The 17,192-nt window shown below is 40.0% G+C and overlaps 1 protein-coding gene across 3 annotated transcripts; it reads left to right on the top strand.

Annotated features, from left to right (window-relative positions):
* Positions 1-15,640, top strand: mospd2 (motile sperm domain containing 2). Of its 3 annotated transcripts, XM_034561113.1 has the most exons (16): positions 3-392; positions 478-535; positions 971-1,126; positions 2,206-2,292; positions 2,470-2,624; positions 3,912-3,972; positions 4,067-4,105; positions 4,219-4,343; positions 5,422-5,595; positions 10,091-10,209; positions 12,980-13,073; positions 13,423-13,519; positions 13,947-14,067; positions 14,227-14,329; positions 14,455-14,484; positions 15,087-15,640. In XM_034561113.1, exons 1-16 carry the CDS (start codon positions 360-362, stop codon positions 15,237-15,239), a joined length of 1,605 nt encoding a protein of 534 aa, XP_034417004.1. In that variant the 5' UTR covers positions 3-359; the 3' UTR covers positions 15,240-15,640. The 3 variants fall into 3 exon arrangements, with proteins under 3 accessions (XP_034417007.1, XP_034417004.1, XP_034417006.1); XM_034561116.1 differs by lacking the exon at positions 971-1,126 and having other exon boundaries at positions 1-392; XM_034561115.1 differs by lacking the exon at positions 14,455-14,484 and having other exon boundaries at positions 4-392.
* Positions 15,641-17,192: the final 1,552 nt, after the last annotated feature.

Raw genomic sequence — 17,192 nt, 5'->3', positions numbered from 1 at the left:
TGGGTAAGACGCTGGTAAACAGTAGCGAGTTGACGATATTAAGCTAAAGCGTTCGCCTCGCTCGGCATTTTTAAACGTATCAATTGAATACATGACGATTAGATAAACACTTTTCTTGTAATCTTGCATACAGCTGCATCGCTCCCTCCGCTCTTTCTACTCTAACTAGAGCTATAGTCGAGGTTTCAAACAAACTATGTAGCGGAGAGGTGTGGCTACGATTGGAGCCACAATGGCCGCGACGGGACGTCAGTGGCACACTTCGCACTGATTCACCCAACTCAGTTAAACGTTAGCTGACTCGCTAGCTAGAGCAACAGGGAACTATCACAGAGACGGAAGCCTGGGGACAGTTGAATATGGCCGAACTTGAGCAACACGAAGGCGAGCAGGTATCGACAAGACCGTTAGCAATTAGTTGGTAATCTGTTGAAACCAAAGACGCGTATATAACCTTAACTAACTCTGTTTTGGCAGGACCTTGAGAAGAAAATTGAGGAGACGAGACAGAGATTCAAGAATGAGTTCCTCCAAGGTAACAGAAATTATGAAGAAACTTTCTCCCCGACCAGTTAACGCTACTTGCTTTTGAATTTAATTTGTGGGTTATATGGTCCGCTTCATAACTCAGATATTGTGTAGGTTAACTGTTCACAAGTTAGCTATAATTATACCGTGCTATGTTAATAACACCATGACCTCGGTGCTCCGAGCCGGTTAAGCTCCAGCAGATAACGTTAACTAACTAACCGAGTTAGCGCTGTGTTGCCACATGCAGTAAACTAACTAACTGACTAGCGTCAGTGGTTGTGCCCGGACAGCACATGGGTATAACATGAGGGTCTCCAGGTGAACTTTGACTGAGTTTGACAGCGCAAGGTGGTCACTGTGGCTGAAAGTGAAACGGTGTACTTGAACTCTTTTCTTTTTGGAGCGTCATGTGATTCAGCCTTTCGTTATGGGTTTGCAGATTCAACAGAGAAATATGACTCCAAAGATGTGGAGAGGCTTCAAAAAGATGATGCTCTGGTGGAGGGCTACCTGCAATGGCGAATCTACGTTGTGGACGATGCCTTGAAAATGATTGATGAAAGTTTTCAGTGGAGAAAAGAATATGGTCTGAATGGTAAGAAGTGTTGCTGAATACAATAACGTGCAATAAAAGTAGGACTGGACTGTTTAACAATTTTTTTAATTTAATTTAATAACAAAACCCTCTTTTCGTTTAACAAAAGCAAATGTTAAAGGTTGTCAAAACAGAGGCAGTTTTCTAAGAACCTTGCCAAATAAAAGAAGTTGGCGTTTTAAAATAAATAAATCACTCTGAATCTGACCAGTCCTTTTTAATGCTAGTTTGTTGTTGCTACAGGCACAGTGGTTAGTGGCAAACATATATTAAAGTTCAATATCCATGCCTGTCAAAGTGTATAAATGTGTCTATTTCCATATTTAGATGTTTTTTAAGCTTGTGACAAAGATCAGTGGTCGTGTTTCTGTTGCTCGGGGATGAATCCAGACAGAGTGTCACTGTGTGTTAAACACCCATGTCACCATGCGGCTTCCCCTGAGAACAAGCCCTCTCATTCAGATTTCTGAGGAATTTCCCAGAGTTGTTGTTTGTTAGTCTTTATTCCAGCAAATTAAATTTGTCAAGCTGTTGTTTTTTGTAAATTTGATTTATTTGTCCTTGGTTTCCAGGGGTATCAGGGGCCATTGCAACAAAGCAAAGTGTTGTTAGCTTGTTAATCAATCTATTGAAAAGAACTGATCATGAGTGTGTTACAGTATGTTCTGTCAACTCAAGCATTGTCAGATAATAGGAAGTCTGGGATCCGCAACAGGCGGGTTTGATAAAACTGTGAACTAATGGTAAGTGAGAGACTCCTGTTCAGTCCAGTTTCTCCTTCATGAAAGTTTCATACAGAGTTTAAGAGCAATTTTAGTTATCTTTTGTGCTTGTGATGACTATTTTTTGGGAATGGCTTTGCTCAATATTGCCTGGATATAATAACACTGAAAAAAATATGTATACATGTCTAATTGAAACTTTTTAAGTAGTTCAATTAAGGATTCAAATTATCTGGAAAATCTGTAGGACCTTTTATAAACAACCATAGTCCTTTGCTTACAATGCCTTGTTCTGTATAACTAATATTTATATCGTAAGAAACACCAGTGTAATGTCTGTCTGCCTGTGTCTTTCAGATCTCACTGAGAGCACCATTCCCAGGTGGATGTTTGAAACTGGAGCTGTCTACCTCCATGGCTATGACAAAGAGGGCAACAAGCTCTGTATGTACATTTTCTATTACAGACCGTAATGTTATACACTTACAACTAAGCCTTTCTTCAATTGTTAGACAAGATGTCTGTTCCTTTTTAAAACCATGTGCCTGTCACTAAATTTTCTACTTGAATACAAAACTACTAAAATCATAATTAATATTTTTTTTGTTTGACTTTGTTTAGTCTGGTTCAAAGTAAAGCTACACGTCAAGGATGCAAAAACGGTCGTGGACAAGAAGAAGTATGTTGCCTTCTGGCTGGAGCGCTATGCAAAGAAAGAACCTGGGATGCCGCTCACTGTTGTGTTCGACATGACAGAGTCTGGCCTAAGCAATATAGTAAGTCCATGATGACGGTTTCAAACTTCAAAGTTTTTCAAATTTCTTTTATTTGCCAAGCCCTTCAATTTTCTTTGCTGTTAATAATATTCAGGTCTCCATTACAAAATGTGTATTGCACCTTCATTCGCTCTTTATTAGATAAGACTTACTCTTATATAAGAACAACATCTATGTTGTGGCTGTCATTGAATTGCTCTTGAGCATCCTTCTTGCTGTTTGAGCTGTGGTCTTGCAGGGACTGATGCTCTTTAATGGTTTTACGCTTCTGAGATTAAAGTAACCTTTAAATCCCGTTGGTCAATTCGAGTGGGCTGTCTAATCCGTAGCCTCACTGTGTCGCAGGCGTTAGCTCCTTGATTCCGCGAGTGTGTTTCATTGGCTCGGTTATCTCCTGCAGAAATATCTCAATTAAGTACAAATAAACCTGCACAAGCACAGCAAAAAGGATTAATGTCTGTACAATCCAAATATGAAATGAGTAGATTGGAAGATCGGTTTGTAAAGCAAACTTGTTCACCCACAGTAGGAGCTAGAGCAAGTGTGGCCAGTATGATCTCATTAAGGCCCGGAAGAGTCTCCTGCATTGCAATGAGGCTCCTAGCCAATTATTGAGCTTAGCAAGGGCATGGAGGCTGTATCTATTGACATATCGGCTGTTCTTCTGATGAGTAACATAAAATAGTAAGATGAACATTCATCACATTCACCTAGAAACTGATTTAAAGTGTTGTGGACGTGCGTTCTTTTAAAAATGAGATTTATAGTACGTGTTTAATTTGTTTTTCAATTATTAGATAGTAGTGTGCTATCTAAAGTGTAGGAAGCATAATTGGTTTGGGTCAAAAGACCCTTTTTTTAAAAATGGAGACAATTCATTTAAGTCGAAGCCGTTTACTGTAAACTCTTTTTGTAGTTGTTTTTAGGAAGGTTGTCTTCTTGAAATGATAAAAGTTGTTAGATCCAGGTATTGCAATCAAATGGTGACAAAACAGCCTGTTATATAATTGGTCTATTTTGCAAATGGTTCATATCTAAATATACGTGTAATATTGTTCAGAAACTGGAAGTAACAGCCTGAAATATTTGGGGGGGTATTGAGGGGGTCATCAGAGGCGTTTGAGACTGACTTTAATTTTCGGTTAAGTAGGTCACTTCATATCTAGAGGCAGGTTAAGAATGAACAAACGTTCACCCTATAGAAAACCTAAATTGTCCTTTTTTGTTGTTGAAGGCCTGTATGTGGTTTTGCTTTTTACATCCTTGTTATTTTTCTCTTTGTTTCAGGACATGGATCTTGTGAAGTACATCATTAATTGCTTCAAAATATACTATCCAAAGTTTTTATGTAAGAAGTTATAAAAGCACAACAAATATATATTTCATTAATTTTTTTTATGCATAATTCTAATGGAAAAGTTTGCCCTTTTCTATCATTTCAGCCAAAATGATCATCGTGGATATGCCTTGGATCATGAATGGTGAGAATAAGATTGCCTTCGCTCAGCAGTCCCAACTAACGTTTGTCCATCACAATTTGTATGAATAATTGTAATTCGCTGCTGACATCTTGAGCTTAATGTTTCTATTTCAGCTGCATGGAAGATCGTGAAGTCGTGGTTGGGTCCCGAGGCCATAAGCAAGCTCAAGTTTGCATCCAGATCTGAGATCCAGGGATACATCGGCCTTGAGTACCTACCATCTCACATGGGTGGAACGGTATGTATTATATATTTTGTGTATGTGTTATCTTGCTTACATCGTACATGAATTAATGTCTATCGGACAGTTCCAAAAGATGCAGTGGTTACTAGAGTGGTCTGAAGTATTTATCTTTTAGTGGAGTCGTGTTGTAATAATGGTGTGATTCACAAATGCTTGATTGAAATCTTACAAAAAAGGGTTTTGTGGGTAGGATTTTGTGCCACACTGAAATATTGTTTAATCAATCAAGTCAATTTATATGTGTGTAAATGCTCTCCATACTAGAACTAGTCAACATAATTTCTCTTTCTCAATTAGCCACATTGTATGCATGACTTTCTGCATGACATCCAGTATGACTACCTAAACTGAAAATGACAATGGACACGCTTTAAAAGCTACAGGTGTAATTAGGGTTGCAAAGGGGCGGAACATTTCCGGTAAATTTTCGGAAAGTTTCCACGGGAACTTTGGCTCGGGAATTTTGAAAAAAAAAAAATGTGTCTAAGTTTTTTTGCAAAAGCATATAACAGGCAACTTAAGTGTAGTTGAGAACAAGACTATGCACGCCGAGCTCAGCTGCACCCTGAATGCAGCTGGTTGGGAACATTGTCTGCCAGAAACATAAACGTAAACATAAAACGTTCTGTTGTTTTTGAACGTCTTTGTCATCAGTGTTGCGTCTGAACGTTTCAGCCCTATGCCTCGCAAGTGTGAGAGCGCCGAGCTGAGTAGGAGTGAGGAGGACGTTGATGAGGTCCAGGAAGAAAGCATTTAGATTCAGGGGGAAAAAAGTGGGTTGGGGGGGTGGTGATCATAGGGAATACACCTTTTTTATTCAATGTTTTTGTTGTTCGATGAAAGAATAAAGTTCTACTCACAAAAAGTCAAAAATGTCATTTTTAAAAGTTGTATTATAAATGGTTGCATGCATGTCTGCTTATGACAAGGTACATACAGTTAAATTACCCCAACATTTTCAGTTTATTCCCGTTAATTCCCGTTAATTCCCGTGGAAAGTTTCCAACTTTGAATATTCCCGGAATTTTGCAACCCTGGGTGTAATCATATAATTCATCTGGCTACATTCCAGGACCCTTTCAAGTACAGCTACCCACCTCTTCCCGATGACGACTTCCAAACACCCATCTGTGAAAACGGACCAATTGTTAGTGAGGACGACACGGAGATCAAAGAGGGTGAAATGGAGGGCAAAGATGCCCTCGAGTCCAGCTTCCACTCTGAGATTGCAGTTAAGCCCAAAAAGGTAAATTTTCTTTTATTTAGTTTATATCCACTTTAATAGTATGAGTGAAGTAGAATAAAAAAAAACCTGTAACTTAAATAAAAACAGCATTGTACACTGTTTCATCTTGCTACATGCAGGACTGCGCCGTGTGTTGTGTAAGTCTCCACTTTGGCAGGACATACTCAAGTCAGATCTCACTGTCTATCAAAATGTGGATCCGAAAGTGGTTATGTGTTTGAATACATTTGGTACTAGATTAGATTTTGCTTGTGCTGAAACTAATATAGTTAACGGGACCCGTGTTGCTGTTATCAGTGAAGCCGCTCTCATGTTTGATTGAGCCACGATTAATTAGGTGTTTCAGTCAGTGGTGCGCTTATAGATGCGACATTCTGCTGCTAATAGATTCCCTACGGTCAGAGATTCCTCCTGTTTCTTCTTACACTCACTTTCTATAAATTGAGCCTTAGATTACCGCTTGTAATTAGACTGCCCCGTGGAGAAAACTGTGAATTATGTGGCAAGTAATGCCCTGATTTGGAAGACGTTAAGCTCTTGCTCATTGTCTTTGTGAAGGTGACTCTTACTGTCTCTGGCTGCAATTAAATCCTGCCAACAAAGCCCATGCATCACAGCCAGCGCTCTGCTTCTCTTCTCCTCTCTGCTCCTCGTGTGGTCAAGTCAGCTACTTAAGGCTGTGTGTCCATATAGTGTTTGTTCCTTTTTCTGTCAGGGCGCTGGCGAGCGATTCATCCACAGTGACGCCTTTTTCTGAAAAGTTGAGGGATTTTAACGAGAGAAAGTGCTCGGCGCGGCTGCACAGGAAAGTCGTGGAGCGCTTTGAAAGAAGCTGGCTGCAGCGCTTTTTCTGTAGGCGGCAGCATGCGCTCTCTCCTCATTGTTAGCAATTGGGGAAAAAAAGACGCTGCCACTCAGAAAGAAACGCTTTGTGGACACTCAGCCTAAGCTCTTTCCTGCTGTAGCTAGATCCGTACTCTGGTCAAGCAGAAGCACGCAACCTCAGTGTAGCACATTCACCGAGATGTCCCACAGGCCTTATCTTGAATATCTCTGCAGCTACTGTCGACCTCCCTCTCACTCTGATGTCACCAAACCTCACCCACTTTCAGTCTAGACTGCAGGGACTGCAAGTCACATAATTTACTCAATCCCTACTGTACAATCCGTCCTTTGCTTTATAATCTATTGATCTTTTTTTTTTCGAGAAGCAGAATGCCATGAAAGCCTGCATGGAAAAATAGACGCGGGGCGTTAAGAGTTTCATCTCCAGATCAGTAAAGGCCTGTTGAAGAAATATATTTCCATTATATTAGTGCATGTTGTTTTCAATCGTAGTTATGTATTGTTTTTTGCTTTTCTGTTTCGTGTTGCAGCTGTTATTTATGGATAGTTTACTGTATGCTGGCACGGTCAGGGCGGCTAGATTTGGGGTTTACCTACATGTCATGTAGGACATGACTGTGCTGTAATTCATCGCTGTTGTTGAGGGGTTTTTGTAGCCAGCTGATCTGCCTATAGGACACAAACTGTATCTGTCGGAGAGGTGCTGCGTCACCCAAAGCTACTCCCATGAGTCTCCTAAGCCCCAACAAACAAACGGTGCTCCCATTGTTAATAAATACCACATTGGTCATGCACAGCAGATTTAGAGTTACAGAAAAGAGATATGCAAATCGACCTATTGTTGGCTTCAAAAAGAATCTACACACACAAGTTTGAAGTGGAATCACCTGACAGTCTGGCATGTTGTTGGTGCCAACATGCCCCGCATAACCCTATGAAAAAGGGCACATACCTCCCTACTAAAGCATTATTGACATCATTTAATTTCCAGATAATAACCCAAACAACTGTATTTTATACAAGCACTAGACATTTGAGTCAGCTTTGTGGGAACTGGAAGAATGTTTTTTCTCAGGTTATCCGGAAAAACTAGTGACACAAGTCCTCTGCGGTGACGCCGCACAGAGAGCGATTACATTCTAGTATAATTAAGTGTTTGTATAAAGCCGACTGCAATAAGATAGCTCCGGGGAATGACTAGGGGGACGAGGAATAATCGAGGGGGGAGAGAATAATAGTTCAACTGTTTTTCTTCCTAAACTGAATTGTATAGCGATTCAAATTGATGGTAATGGTTGTTCATGTGACTTCTAATACTGCCACTGATTGTAGGGTAGCATGTCTGAAAACCTATCAAACCCCACCCTTGGGCCAAAAGCTCATATATTCCAGGTTATTGTGTTATTTAGATAAGGCCACATGCATAGTAACTTCCTTACAAACCCATAGATTTGTATGGAAATCATTATACCTTTTGGATGTTTACCGGAATTAATCAAGGGTATCTCAAACGAACACAATATATGGACGAATGCCAAGAGGCTTGATACAAGAGGAGAGTGTAGCTGTTTATGAGAGCTTAAGAGACCTTTGTAATTGTTATAACAGGTTAATTAGCCGCGTCTACTATGTTTGTTTTCTTTCTTCTTTTGTTTCCCCTCTTGCACTAAGGGAAGTAGTGTCATCAGGCATTATGAATTTGACATTATGTCTGGTAGCGCGTGTTGTGACTAAACACATAACATTGGGTTGATTTACCAGCCCGACGGCTCCTCAAGCCGTCTGAACGCATTCTGCACTTCTGCTTCTGATCCATTTTTGCTAAATCAACAAGAGACTCTTCCCCCTCCGCCACTGGCTCCTGTCCCGACCTGACTTCCTCCGGGTTCCCGGCAGCCCTGTGCTGATAACCTGATGGCTTCAGGAAGCTCTAATTGCCTTTCTCTCTGTTTTCAAACAAGGGCTGGAGGTGGTAAGGCATTACCACTCAGAGTCCGGAAGACTTCTACTGGCTGAAAAGGCAGGTGTGCTCACGTGACTGTATTATTGTGAGCACACCTCCTTCACAGTGTATCCCTTGACCTGTGCTCGACCTCAAATTTTAATTTGCCCCCCCCCCCCTAAATAGTATTGCACTGTTGAAAAAACCACAACATTTCCGACTTTGTTATGAAGGATTGTAGGCTAGATGAAGAGTAGCCTATATTTTGCACTATACAACGTAAACACTGAACCAACATGACGCACTCGTATTTCACTGTAAAATGTGCTTCTAAAGAAGGATGAGCAGTCACTGTTCCCCATTAAATATGCCACCCTCTGTATCCTTTAACCTCAGATTAAAAACTAAGATTGTTATTGCTGTATTACTGTCATTAAGCCAAGTTATTAACACTCCGCTCTAAATCTTTAACCATGCTTGCCTTTGAGGCATTGTTTTTAACAAAGGCCGTGTGTGCCTTGTCGTCTAACATCCTTTACCGGTGATAATCATGTAGACTATTGTGTTTTGATCTGTACTGTATAATCAATAGACACTTCTCATTTTGCGCATTTCACTATTATTACAGTTGAGGATAATGTATCATCAATGATTGCCTTTTGCATTACATATCTTTGTATAGAAATCATATTGTTCTCAAATTGTATTATGGTAAATCGTATTTGTTTGTGATTAATTATAGTGTGTGTTTTTATAAAGAAATTGCCTTTTCTTAATCCATAATGGAATTCAGTTTCCATGAGCCTTACGTATATGGTAAAAAGCTGTGCGAAAACAATGCACTTTGAATGTCAAATATCTGTATTACAGCCTACTATTTCAATGTTTTAGAAATGTTTTTACTTTTTTCTACTCATTATTACCCAATTGTGATAAACTTGCTCTCTTTAAAATGACAAATAAATAGATAACACTTCATCAGCAGCTGATTATCTCGATGTCTTCATTGTGGCAGTTGCATGACAGTCGGCCATTAAACTAAGATGACATGTTGTGTTGCTTATCACAGCAAATGACACACTTCCCCTCTGAGTCACGCACGTTCACATCACGTGCAGAATCCGCTCACCTTTGCCCCTTTCCTTCCCTTCCTTCCACAATGCACTCGATCCCACATCTCTCCTTCACAATGTGTAGCGCCAGCAATACAGAAAGCAACCGTTTCCCCAACTCAATTTAGCTTGAGCAAACATTTCACAATTTCTATCCCGTCAGCTGTTTGTTTGTGTTTCCATCTTGTGATCAGTCTGTGGATGATTTAGATCAAAGTGAATGGATGTGTTGCTGAAGTGTCCCGAGTCTGAGGGATATCACAACATCTGGTCTGATTGAACTATTTTTGGTACAGGTTATTTGTTTTGTCAAAAGTCACAAGTTTGTGAGACTTCCATGAACAGAGCTCAGGAGTCATAAAGCAGTTTTTTTTTTTCCTCAGTAAAATAAAATGTATTTTGATAACGTAACACTTTACACTATTTCGCAAGAACTTTTTTATCAATCGTTACGTCAAGCGCTTCATTAACTGATAGCTTTCTCTGCACGCAGGGCAAGGGTCAAACATTTTATTTTCAGGAGAAGGATCCAGATAAGGATACCATTATCAGTATTCTGAGTCTCTTTTCTAATTAAGTGCTCTTGTTGTTTCAGGTGAATTTCCTGGAAGACAGCATGAAGGCAGATGACAATGACAAAGGAGACACAAGTACCAGGACCAAAGGGGCCAGGAAGCCACTTACTACCTTCCAAGGCCCTCTGCTTGATGTTAGGTAGGCTGTGTTCCTAAATGGACCATTTTAATGAACTATTAAGGTCTTTATACCCACTCATGACAAGTTGTACAGTTCATGGCGTTGGGTTGCGTTTCTCAGAGTTTATTTATTTAGTTTAAACTTTTCACCACAGGCATATTGCATTTAGTAAAGGAAAGGGGAGGTTGTCTACATGCTTCAATGAACAAACTATATTGATGCAATAAAGTCAAGCGTTCACAGAGAGGAGACGCGAGGGCCAGAAGCCAAAGAGGTTGACCCGTCATTGTTGGTTTGATGGTGAGACCAGTAGCTAGAACAACAACCTGAACATGATAACTTTGTGAAGGTACGATTTGTTGTATTATACTGCATTCGGTTTAGCAAGGCACCCGTTTTTATAAACTCACAACTGAGAATACGTAATACACGTATTAAGAATCCATATGCAAAAAGACAATTTTGTATTGCTTTGTACAAATTGACAACGATGTTCTCTTCCCACATGATGTGTTAACCAATAGTTCAGACACGGCAAATAATCAATTAACCTTTTGAGAGAGGAGCATTTGTCCCCTCTTGCACATGTCGTCCAACGCATCATATATTTGAATTGAAGTGAGTGTCCACTTCCAACAGCATATGTTTCAAAGGAGCAACGCAACACAAGGATGTGGTTGGTTCTCGGGTAAATACTTAGCCGTGAATTCACACACACACACACACACACACACTATGATATTACTCCCCATTTTCATGAATAAAACCAGTTGAGTTTTTTTTTTATTTTTTAGAGTAATGGCTTTGATGTGAGAATTCTGACAACTCTGGGCTGTGAATTATAGTGATAAACAGATTTAAATGAGCCTTAAATGCAATTACGTTTCTGAGCTGTGTTCGCCTTAATGTGCGGCTGGGGGCTTTAGAGGGGAGAAGGGGGCTTTGATCTTGTGTTTGCCAAAGGTTTCCAGAGCCCGGGGACTCACTCTGAGCGCAAGTAAGCGTCAGACTCTATAGCTGTTTTACTGGGGAAAAGAACCCACGAATACTTGAAAAGGAAAATATACCTTTGTTCTTAGCAGTTTCAGTCCATGAAACGTAGCCAAGCTGCCTCAATGAGAAAGCTTTATACATATGAGGCAGATATGATAATCCATTTGCTAGTTTCTTCATGGCAAAGTTAAAGTCCCCAATGCAAAAAGTGTTCACTGAGGCTGGCAGAGCACATTTATAGCCAAGTTAGACGGTCGCAAACTTAGCTTAGAGAAGCAAGTTTGCCAACAACCAATAACGAGCGTCAGAGAGTGAGACAAAGGGCCTTATCCACAGATTTTAGGCCACAGATTTGCTTTGGCGATACATTTTACAGCTTTTGATGCATGATCAGAGTCCATCCTGCTTAGTCCAAATACAACTGACATTTAATTGCATCCTGCCCTGTGTTCTACTTTGGACACAAAATGAAAAGCAACATAGGGAGACATTTTATATTTCATAGTTGACGCCCGTCCCATTTATTATTTTCTTTGCATGACTCAAGATGAACAACTTGTTTCCATACAGTTTTGTTGAATGAGCCACCAAACCCACATTTAAGTGGTGAATAACGCAGATTTACACTTTGGTCCAGGGAGATTCTCGCCTGATATCAGACAGAATTGCAACTCGTTACAGTCTGATTGAAAAGTCTGGCTCCACGCATAAACAGAGGCTGCTGTGCTCCTTCCTCTTAAGTGACTCGTCTTAGTGTTTGCCTAGTTTGTTTACGTTGTCTTTGTCCAGGGCTCAGCTTGCCAGCGGCTGTCAATCGAACAGTAACACGCCCCTCCAGAGACGGAAAAGAAGTATTTCTCATATTTCCCCAAAGACCTCGGTTCTCTTTTTTTACTTATATATATATATATATACATATACATATATACAGTAATGACATTTTGTTTGTAAATGTAAGGACACATTCTCTATTACTTTAAAAAGGATGACTAAATGTGATTGTAGGTAGACTTTAAACATGATAATGATTACCTATTGCCTGTTGGAGCACCCAGATGTGACTTCTCCGCTGAAAGCTGGCGGATCCATATGAGTCAAGAATAAGCAGCTTTGAGAAGGGTTGAAAGAAATGGAGTCAGGAGCTGTGCAAGAATCTTGAAATCTGCTAACACAGCATGTTATAACTCTGCTGAGGCCTAGAATGGATTATTAACCAGGCAACCAGGTTGATCATCTACTCGTATTAATTGTGTCAGTTGGTTTGTTGTAATACTATTTATATATGTGGGAATATGCAACATAAAAGCACATTTTATCTGAAGGAGGGTCCTGCATTGTTACGGTCTTGTCTGCCTGTCTTGTAGAGGGGGCTTTTGTCAAAAATAAAAAATAAAATGACCACAAACTTCTTCCCACAGTGAACTCCTTTGTTGGGTGATTCAGCCTTGGAAGGTGTTTCATTCAGTTTTGACCACATCTAGAGTAATGAAAACAGGCTTGACAGAAATCGTGTATTCTAGCATGCTTTAATTTTTTTTTGCTGCAAAATATTGCCCCCAGGTACAGGAATTGTAGCAGCCCAATCTGTATTAATAAAATATCCAAGAAAGAAACAACTAAGCGTTCTGTGAAGTAAATGGAAACACTTGTCTGCATCCATGCATTTGTTGTATTTGCACTGAAGTGCACAAATACACTTAATAAACACTTTATTGCCCACAATGTAAATGTATTTGTAAGACCTGAGTCTCTGCTATTCCCCATAAAGTGACTGTCATTGTGTTTCTCCCTCCAGCCCCGCAGAGGAGCTCAGCTTTGGTTCTACAGAGACGGAGAAAAAAAGCCTCATTATTCTGAGCAATGTAACCAAAAACCAGGTGGCTTTCAAGGTGAGAGTGGAAGTGCTCTCATGCATGTGTGTGTACTAACTTGCTATTGTTTGATGATTGATAATTATATTAGATCGATAAGTCTGTTAGTTAGTTGATCAACAGTGATTTTATTTTTAGATGAAGGCTTTTGTGAAGCAAAATGACAATTGCCCCGTTTCCAGCTTCATAAATGAAGATTTGCTGCCTTTTTGCTATTATATTTTTGTAAATCAAATTTATTTAGGTTAACAACAACCATTTTGAAAATGTCAAATTGAGCTGTGGGGAATTGTGAAGGGCATTTTCCCTCTAGCAACATTTTAATTCAACTGTAAATGTATTTAAGGTGCCACTGGTGTCTCCACAGGTACGGACCACAGCACCCGAGAAGTACAGAGTGAAGCCGAGCAGCAGCTGCTGTGAACCTGGAGCCTCCGTAGATATAGTGGTGTCCATACATGGAGGTACGGCACTTTGGCTGTTGAACCTCAGAATAATCAAATGCGGCCTTTTACCTTCCTTAAGTGCTGGCAGTCGCTTTTCTTTGCCTGACATACATATTTCAAAAGTGATAAAAGAATCGTCTCCCCAAACAACGGTGCTGTGTGAGGTGGAAACATTGTATGGCCTTTTTAAGCACTGAAATGTCAGCTGTAGGTTATGATGTGCTGCAAATAACTCGGGAGAATCAGCCCTGCCAATTTCAGGGTTGCTTTTTTTTTTTTTTTTTTCTTCAAGCTTTCATGCTGTGGTGGTTTCTCTTCTCTCACTCAGAACATTCAGTTTTTTAAATATAGCTCCCCCACTTCTGTCTGAAAATTAATCTAACCCATTCCCTTTGTTTTCATTGGCATGAATTGGTTTAATGTTGCATTGAATGTTTCTGCGCAGGTTCTCAAGCTTCTCCACAGGACAGATTTTTGGTCATGGCTGCCGAGATGGACAACGCTGCATCGCAAGAACTCGCACAGTTCTGGAAAGAAGTACCAAAAACCAAGATCATGGAACACAGGTACGCATCCGTTCTCCTTATCTAGCCAGGTCAGCAAATATGGGAAAGAATTTGTCCACGGTTGTTTGCACACAGTCCTCACAACAGTTGTGACAGTGTGCGTGTAGGCTGCGTGTCACCCTGTGGGCCTCCGCTCATGAGCTTGTGACTTTCCCACAGATTGCGCTGTCATGTTCTGGAGAGCGTAAAACCAACATTTAATCTGCTCAGAGACGGCCCCGTGGAGACGGGGGCCGGCGGGCAGCAGGAATTTAACACAGCGGTGAGTTCTGGACGAAGAGTTCCTATCTTCGCTATGTTGTACACTACCATCACTGTTTCACCAGAGGTCAAGGACTCTATAGATGTAATTAACATTTTTTTGTGTATGTGTATTGCATACTCCAGGCACTGGATGATAACTTTAATTTCACATCAGTAAGTATAACATGTAGGTTTGGTAGGTTGTATGTCTAGTACATCGCTAGTTACCTGGTTTACATTCTTAAAGGTTCAACATTTTGATAAATATGCTTCTCCAGCTTACATTTATGAATAACGCAAACCTGCTGCTGCTGCAAAGACAACAACTTTTTGCATAATGCTGTCTTGCAGTGAGTTAAATGAGAAAATGGATACCACTCTTGTGTATGTTAACTTTGGAGCTGTAACACAGAAGCAGTTAGCCTAGTTTAGCATAAAGATTGGAGATAAGGGAAAACCGTGTCCAATGTTTTTAAAAAAAGGTGCTTCCCAGTCCCCCTAAATTAACTCAATCTTCAGCTAACACTGTGTATCATTTGTTTAATCCATACACAAAAGGAATGACTAATGTAGATGATACAGCATGTTAACTTACACACAGACATGAGAATGGCATCAACCTTCTCATCTCACTCTTGGTAAGAAATCAAAGACGTGTGTTTTCTCTCTATTTCTTTAATTGACTGTACCTGTAGCCTGATTTGTTTCTATGACTTGCATTACAAGGGTGTTAGATTGATAAACCAGGTCAGTGAACAAGATTTTTCTCTCGCCAGCTCATGCGAGTGATGACCAGCAACGCGCGGATGGAGCAGAAGCTGAATACGTGTCTGTGGGTGCAGAAGGTTCTCATCGGGTTGGTGCTGGTCCTCGTGGTACTGAACCTCCTGTGTCTCCGCCTGCTGAGTGCTTCCCAGCAGCCATCCTGACCTGCCACGTCTGCCTCCCCCTGTATCTGTCCACCACAGACAGTTCCACCTGGACCGCAGTTGACTACCTGAGTGCTCCCCTCCCCCACGGGCTGCTGTGCCGGAGGCGTGGGCTGACTTTAGAACAACAATGTGAGTTGTTTATGAGTTACTATATGAAGAGATTGTACTTGTCTTATTTCAGGCACTTGAGAGTTAATGCAACAGAAACCCTTTTAACAATGTGACAACAAACCATTAATGCATTCTTTTCTTTTTAACCGACCATGGTTAAATTAATGTGTATTTATTGCAAAAGACACTATGTATGAAGAATTAGTTATTTTTGTGATCATATGTAAACATTTTTTTTATAATATATAAATCTACAGAATATAAAATAAACAATTTTTGTCAACTTATCTTTTGTTTTTCTCCTCCTCGTGTCGCCTCTGTCCTGCAATGTAGATGTTTGGGTCACTCGGCAGTCCTGTTTTGCACAAGTATTCACAGCCTGTAATAAACCCTCATTAGTGCCGAGGTGTCTAATTGAAAACATTGCAGTGGTCGAACTCGCTAAACCTCTCCACACTCGGACCAAGGAGCCACTGGAGATCTCCGTCTCCACTATCTGCTCTATTTGTTTTAATTACCCCGACACTGGCAAACTAAAAATACCAAAGCAATTAGTGGCGAGTCCAAGGACATGGCACCACCCACTTGTAGCTTAGTGGGAAGCACTGGTATCTATAACAAGATCCGGCTCTGAGCAATCAGGACGTGAGCCGCCGCACCACGAATGATCACAATTGGGTTATTAGATGTGCGCGCGTGAGGGTTGACTGCGGTCATGTGAGCCGGCATCCGCGGATACTCGGTCAAGTGAGCCGCCGCTTGAAATGTAATGCACCTCTATTCAGGGTGTTACGGTACAGAGGCGTGTACAGCCTAAAAGCACCGAGATAGACCCTTATTTAAGCAATGATACAATGGACATTATATGAAATTATATTTTAATAACATATAAGGTTACACTACTGTACTGTTTTTAATTGAAAGTAAGCTCAAATTCAATGATTCTATTACTAATTTCACAATATTATAACTGTTATTAAAGCATATCTTTAAAAGGTTATATTATATTTCCACTGGTTTATTGTTCACAATGACCTCGGCTATGTCCATGTCTATTTTCATGAGATTTTACTGTACAGTTTCTGAGAGGCAAAGTCAGCTAAAAGAGAAAATTCTCTAATATTTGAACTTTTTATTTAAAGCAGAGCCGTAAAAAGTGTATATGAAAAAGACACTGGATTGTCATTCAGGAGGACCTCTGCTATGTCCATGGTTATTTTCATGAGATTGTACTGTACACATTCTAAGAAAAATAAAGACAAAGTTAGCAAAAAGGAAATAATGACATTCAGAACTTTATTCTGTTTTGAACCTCTCACAATATACAGTATGTACACACTCATAAATAAATGTGTTTTAACAGCTGGTAGAAGCAGAAGGAACATCCTAGTCTTGGCTTTTTTTCTAGATGTTTTTCCTGATGTGTTTATTTTTTTAGTGTAAAGTCTGTTATTTTGTTGGTATGTGTTGAATTAAACAAATTAGGCTGCATTAACTGTATTTAAGTACTGCTGCACAGTACAACTCTGACATGTACTTGTAAAAAGTCAAATTGTAACAAAGTTATTGCAATTGATATTAAGTTGTATCAAGTATGTTTATTTTATTTCAAATTTATTATTTGAAGTTAAAAAACACAGCATATACAACAATATTCCAACACACAAACGATTTAGTTATAATGAACAAAATCTATTCATGAAGTAGCCATATGGCAAGAACTTTACCAGCATTCACAAAGAAGAACAGAGCAGGCCATAGAGAGTCTAAGGAAGTCTTTTCTTCAAGATTCTCTCTCTTTCAGCTTCCTGGATGTTTTCAATACATGAAGAGACTAAA

This window comes from Cyclopterus lumpus, chromosome 21, assembly GCF_009769545.1.
Source record: "Cyclopterus lumpus isolate fCycLum1 chromosome 21, fCycLum1.pri, whole genome shotgun sequence".
NCBI classification, from domain to species: domain Eukaryota; kingdom Metazoa; phylum Chordata; class Actinopteri; order Perciformes; family Cyclopteridae; genus Cyclopterus; species Cyclopterus lumpus.
Note: the sequence above shows the minus strand (reverse complement) of the source record. Positions and strands in the feature narration are given on the sequence as shown.

Bases quoted from the DNA above. Each gene is read 5' to 3' on its own strand.
- mospd2 (XM_034561113.1), top strand. From the start codon at position 360: ATGGCCGAACTTGAGCAACACGAAGGCGAGCAG. The intron at 536-970 runs GTAACAGAAATT...ATGGGTTTGCAG, and splicing joins CAAGAATGAGTTCCTCCAAG to ATTCAACAGAGAAATATGAC. The intron at 3,973-4,066 runs GTAAGAAGTTAT...CTATCATTTCAG, and splicing joins ATACTATCCAAAGTTTTTAT to CCAAAATGATCATCGTGGAT.